Source organism: Monopterus albus, unplaced genomic scaffold (genome assembly GCF_001952655.1).
Source record: "Monopterus albus unplaced genomic scaffold, M_albus_1.0 scaffold217.1, whole genome shotgun sequence".
NCBI lineage: Eukaryota > Metazoa > Chordata > Actinopteri > Synbranchiformes > Synbranchidae > Monopterus > Monopterus albus.
The window spans coordinates 272,784-278,919 of NW_018128097.1; the positions used below are offsets into that span (position 1 = coordinate 272,784).

At 40.6% G+C, this 6,136-nt stretch overlaps 1 protein-coding gene across 4 annotated transcripts in view; it reads right to left on the bottom strand.

Annotated features, from left to right (window-relative positions):
* atp7a (ATPase copper transporting alpha) overlaps window positions 1-6,136 on the bottom strand; it is a 35,342-nt gene that overhangs the window by 13,169 nt on the left and 16,037 nt on the right. For all 4 annotated transcript variants that reach the window (XR_002276507.1, XM_020619262.1, XM_020619260.1 and 1 more), the window contains 7 exons: window positions 3,739-4,243; window positions 2,390-3,157; window positions 1,928-2,140; window positions 1,668-1,831; window positions 1,101-1,262; window positions 873-949; window positions 22-244 (listed from right to left, as the gene is read on the bottom strand). Coding sequence is in view for 3 of the 4 variants with exons in the window: in XM_020619262.1 (XP_020474918.1) it covers window positions 22-244; window positions 873-949; window positions 1,101-1,262; window positions 1,668-1,831; window positions 1,928-2,140; window positions 2,390-3,157; window positions 3,739-4,243 (2,112 nt within the window). In the remaining variant the exon portion in view is untranslated. The remainder of the gene's footprint in view (window positions 1-21; window positions 245-872; window positions 950-1,100; window positions 1,263-1,667; window positions 1,832-1,927; window positions 2,141-2,389; window positions 3,158-3,738; window positions 4,244-6,136) is intronic.

Below are 6,136 nucleotides of genomic sequence, written 5' to 3' on the forward strand. Positions count from 1 at the left end.
CAGTTCACCTGTCTGATTTACCTGTACAGGCACACAAAAGATGAAGGAGAGGAGGTTCATAATGGAGAGGCCTGGAAGCAGCTGTTTTTCCAGGAACATGTTGGAGTGGTAATGGTTGCGATCCTCCATGGTGAAGTTGTGATGATGTGAAACATTCATGTGGTGGTCCATGACCATCATGTAGATCATCATGCCCATTACGGGCACGCAGAAAATCAAGCTCACCAAGAAAGATTTTCTCCACCTTAGACAGCAAAATCAACTGGATTAATAATCAAGTTTCTCACTCTCCATGTTGCAGGTCAAAGCAACTGTACATAGAGATCCCAAGTCACTATATCAAGCATTGACCCACAAATACTGCATGTATACAACACTGCACAAACCTATGTCCGTACACCTTTGTACCAGTATGCAACTAAATACAGTATTATTAGAAACAGGTGATGCCCAAAACAAGCTCATAGCGACACCCCTAACACCCTACATTCCTCCCTCCTACCACATAATATTACATGTGGTTCAAAACATTAATTCTCAACTGGAGTTCTCTATGTTAGTATGAAACTCTCCATAGCCTTAAACAAGGCATTATTTATATTTCCGCTGGCAGTAATGGCCCAAGCTATGTGGAGAATCTGGATGCTGTAATTCACTGAGTATTATTAAGTGGGGGTGTTTCTACCGCTGTAAAACCTTTTTAGGAGCTGTCAGACTCTTTTCTGTAACATAAGACAAACTGCTGATCGACACTTAAACACATTTTGTGTAATAAAAATTCAAGCTCCACTTAAACCTGATGGATGGGCTGGATAGCTTGACAAACAGACAAACAAGCATAAACAATGTGCAAAAAACAAAAAGCCACTTACTGTCGTATTTCTTTACTGTGGTCCAGGTGGCTGGCAGTGCGATCCCTCTTTACCAAAGATGCTTCAAACCCCAGATCCTACAAATAACAGTCAAACCACCCATCAAACCTCAAGCCCTTGTTGTTCAGCACTTCAAATATATGAAATACAGTATGTCACTATGTCACTACCTTGCATGAATGTCACAAACTGAACAAATATATAAATAACAGTCAGAGGCCGGAGTACCTTGATCAGCTTAATGATGTCTCGTGACCCTATGATTTCTGAGTCGAACTTAATGTGTGCTTTGTTGGTTGCCAAGGCAACAGAGGCATATAAAATCCCCTTTTCTCTCATAAGGCTGGATTCAATTTTATGAACACAAGAGGCACACGTCATTCCCCTGACCTGATAAAAAGTGGAGAGGAGCACAAATAGAAAAAGGGACAAAAACATTTATTAAAGAGAGTATGAACTAAGGAACTGATGTGAATACTTGCATCTACTAAAAAAGGAGGCTGCTTGTATGAGACATGCTTCTCAGCTAGTGATGTAAATGTTTGTGGAGTTCATCCTGTTGAATTATTACTGTGTTAAATCTATTTGTCTTTTTAAGACTATACAAATATAATCTGGATAAGTCTGACTTCTTCCTACTCCATTCAAACATGTAATAGGTGTAAGCAAACTGATTTTGGATTAGCATTGGTTGGATATGTGTAATTATGTGTGTGTTGCTGTCATTGTTCTGTTCTGCATGTTTGAAAGAATCAATCAATCAATCAATCTCAATGCAACCTTTCGCTTACTCACCACCAGTTCTAGGTTTCCATCTGAACCTTCATAGTTCTCCATCACAGAGGCAGTGAACCCCAGCTCTTTTATACACTCAGCTATCTTCACAGGGTCAGTAACTTCAGGATTATAATGCACCTCTGCTTTACTGGCCATGAGCGCTACCAGAACAGAGTAGATGCCTGCACAACATTCAAGATTTTCTCATTAGTGTCCAGTTAAAGCAATTAGACAGTCAATCCTTACTGAAATGTGTAAATATTTGTGTTTTTACAGACCAGGTTCATTTTTAAGGTTTCGCTCAATGTTTGCCACACAGGAAGTGCAGGTCATCCCTCCAATCTTAATGTAGCATTTTGAGCGTGTGTCTCGGTTGCGTCCCTGGGACGTTTCTGTGTGTAGGTCACTGTCCAGCTCCTTATCTTTCACAGGTGCTAGACTCAAAGACTTTGATAGACTGGGATCAGGTGTGGGCAGTAGAGAATTGGTCTCTAAGGACAACAAATTATAGTTATTATAGGGACAAAAAAACTGTAGTTACCCATGATGTCTCACATTTAGAGCTCAAGTACCCCCACTGGCTGTGTTGCATTAACAGAAACCACATGTGGAAAGACATACATAAACAGTAGGGGAGCACCCCAAGGCAGCAATTCTTTAGTCAATACATCAAAATAATACTGCTTCAGCCATTTCACTATAATTAGCTGACTCAGCAAATGTATCATCCATCCACTCACCGGGTAGGAAGGCATCAAAGCCCATATCCTCTATGGCCTCCCTCAGCTCTTCCGGTGTGGTCAATAGGGGATCATACTCAAAGATCCCCTGGTGATCAGCCAGAGAGACCTGAGCTGAAACCACCCCCTTCCTTTGGGAAATCATGCTTTCTATGGATTGGACGCAGGAATTGCATGTCATGCCCTCAATGTGAATGTTAGCTACAGATGCCAAAGGCTGGGTAAAACAAGGTTTGGAGGCAGGTTTGGCCTGGGTTGATCCTGTAGGCAGAGGTGATAACATGAGAGTGGGTGAGGATAGATGACTGAGAGGGTCAAAGGAGTCCCAGGACTGAGTTTTGAAGTTCCCTGGAGGCAACGCCTCAATTGCCTGCTGCAGATGAGGCACTGTGACCTGTAGAGGATTATAGCAGATAGAGGCCATCTCCTTCTCCAAAGAGACCTCCACAGAGGAGACACCAGGCAGCATGGAGATGTTGTCTTGGATGTTGACCACGCAAGAATGGCAGTGCATGCCTTTCACCCTGAGTGTGACAGGTGTTGTGTCTATGAAGACTTCTGTCTCCTCAGAAGTCTCTGATGATGAAGAAACAGTTGGTTTTTGAGAATCAACAAAACGTTCGATTTCGCTGGGTGACAGCTGCAGAGGGCGGGGCTTGGTCTTGACAGAAGCCTTGAAGCCAGCTACAGCAATCTGGTCCATGATTGTTTGGACACTGATGAGGTAAGGCAGGTACACAATTGTAGCTTCCTGAGACGCTAAAACAACTGCAGAGAATTAAGATATGAAAAAGTTAAAATACAAACATAAAAAAGAAAGCAATTATTTTACAAAAACAGGAAGTGACTGTGCATTAAAATATGACACCGATGTTTTCAACTAATGAGTAAAAGTGGTAGAAGAACATTCATGTTTACCTTTTAAATAAAAATTCGATATATAATTTGCACAACACAAGTATTTCATCATTGTGAAATTGTTTAATGAGGATAAAATTTAAGGCAAAATTTTGTTTGGTACAATGTATCTAGAATATACAGCGTACATCTAGCAGCATATCCAGCCAGTTTACAGTATACACAAAGCCAATTCTGTAAGCACAGTGCATTCCGCAAACAATTCTATCAGTCTACATGTCTCTCTTTACAATATTAATGAAAGGATTTCATGACTCATAGTCAAATCTCCCTGAGCAATCACCGAGTGGTGAGCCTACACAGAGCCTCACCTACACAATTACAAGACACTTGTGATCTATAAAACAGTGCATTGGCTGTGTTACAACACCACTTCTAGTTCTGTGAGATAATACAGGACTCTAAGCTTGTGAACTGGTCAAGTACATCACCTTTGATCTTTTTAATCCCTTTCAGCTTCCCAATCTTCCCTTCAATAGTAGTGATGCAAGAGTGACAGGTCATCCCTTCAATGCACATCTTCAGGAGTGCCACCTCTCCTACTGTGCTGCGAGATGGAGATAAGGCTGGACTTTTTTGAACAGGGCTGCTGGGTGTGTGGTTCTCCAGAGGCATTACACTGGCTACCACCTCACTCAGCTGCTGCACAGAGGTCAGGGAAGGAACAAAGCTGACGGTTAGGCCCATATGTGCCAGGCCCTCTCTGACATCCAGCACTCCCTGAACCTGGGATAGCTTCTCCAAAGCCTCTTGTTGGGCTGCAGATGTCAGGCCTGAGGTGGGGATCAGCTGGGTATCTGTAGAGACTGGTGTGGCAGTGCTGGACTCTGACAGACCTGATTCAAAGCCCATGTCCTCAATGGCCTCTGACAGAGACTCTGGGCTCTGTTGGTTGTGGTCAAATATGACAGTGACGTTCTTATGCTCTAAAGACACCTACAAAATAAAAAGTTGGGTTAAAGGTTCAACTAGTTATTATAACAGAAAGTATACATTTATAAAATGCTCTAAAATGAGGCTAAGCTAAATCACTTCAGCTATCAACACATGCACTGAAATTTATTCTTTTATTCTGCTTGTAATCAGGTTAATAACCTTATCAAAAATGGCACAGGGTTGCTTTTTCTGGTAAATAAAACTATACACCTTGTAGTAGTTTCTCATAAAACTGCAAAAAGCACCACAATGAACCAGTAATGCTGTTCTGAATGTAACACATGTTTATTTGCCTTTGGCAAAATGCTGAACTCCATATGTTATACCAGATTGCTTATTTCAATAACTTACTGTAGAATCATTTAAATAGCTGTTGGGTAAAATTATTAACAAAGTCATACTTTAAGGTTGATTCTAACATTTGATGAATTAAGAACTTAATTAGTAGAAGATTAACATTATGCTTGTTGATTAGTCAACCTGTGTGTTTACTTTGTTTGCGTATGGTAATTCTATCATAGTTAAGATTCAGTTTAGAGCACACATAAGTTTGGTCACTGGGACACCAAGGGTAATAAACAAGAGATTAGATCTAAAAGCCAACAAGAGGAAGACAACTTCAAAGGCAGGGCAATATACAGATACACACAGGCAAGACAGTTTAATTAGCCAAACGGGAAGCCATGTCACATATAGTGTAACAAAGACAGAAGTGAGTGTAGGAATTCAGACAGTAGAATTTCCTCCATCTTTAGGAAGCTGCTTTTCCCATTGGAGCAGAAAAGATGCAGGAGGAGGACTGATGAATAGATGGACCAATAGAACAGCATGAGAGGACCGGACCAGCCTACAAGGGCACATTTGAAATTGAATAAAATCAACTGAATGGAGGAGGACAGTGTTCCTTCTCAGTAGAATTTCCTCCATCTTTAGGAAGCTGCTTTTCCCATTGGAGCAGAAAAGATGCAGGAGGAGGACGGATGGATAGATGGACCAATAGAACAGCACGAGAGGACCGGACCAGCCTACAAGGGCACATTTGAAATTGTATAAAATCAACTGAATGGAGGAGGACAGGTTTCCTTCTCGTCCTGAAGACGAATTGAACGGTTTTGCTGTTGAGGTTAGGGCTTCAGATAGAGATGGAACCCAGAGCTCTGTAAATTGCTTTATTCGATGGTCTGTTCAGTTATGATAATAAATGTTTGAAAGGTGATTGTTGACTCCGATTATTCTTCATGAAGAACACGCTGCAATCTTGGTGACCCCGACGTGATGAGGGATGTTGGAATTGGCTGTGACGTCTGAAGAAATAATCCTACTACATCTGGCCAGAGAAAAACGGGAGGTAAGCAGACACCTTTTAATTAAAAAGTTCTGCACATTGAATACTCTAAATTAAGTAGTATCATTATTTGACAGACGTCAGTAAATTCGACTTTCGGATAAAGCAATAAAAGTTGTTTAATTAATAGGGATGAGGTTCAAAGTCCGATCAAGTATAAAGTCTTGATAAAAGTGTTAAGTCGGAATTCCGTCCAGCTGGTAAAATAGGGATGAGGTTCAAAGTCCGATCAAGTATAAAGTCTTGATAAAAGTGTCTTAGGTCTTCCTTTTCAGGTATCAAGTCCTGAATAAAATAGATTGGGGTTGCAACAGGTCCTTTAGAAAATTTTGGGTTGAACTTATAAGTTGAATTTACAATTAACTTGAATGTAGAAACTTTCCAGATGAATTAAAGTAGTTAGTTTTGCTATTTGACATTGATATAAGAAGCCGGTAAAAAATTTGTACATATTAAATGTTGTATGTCTGTGAGTTATTGTAATGTGTTAAAAAATTGTGGATGTCTACATGTAATGTTTTAATCACATAGTCTCACACCTAGAGTCA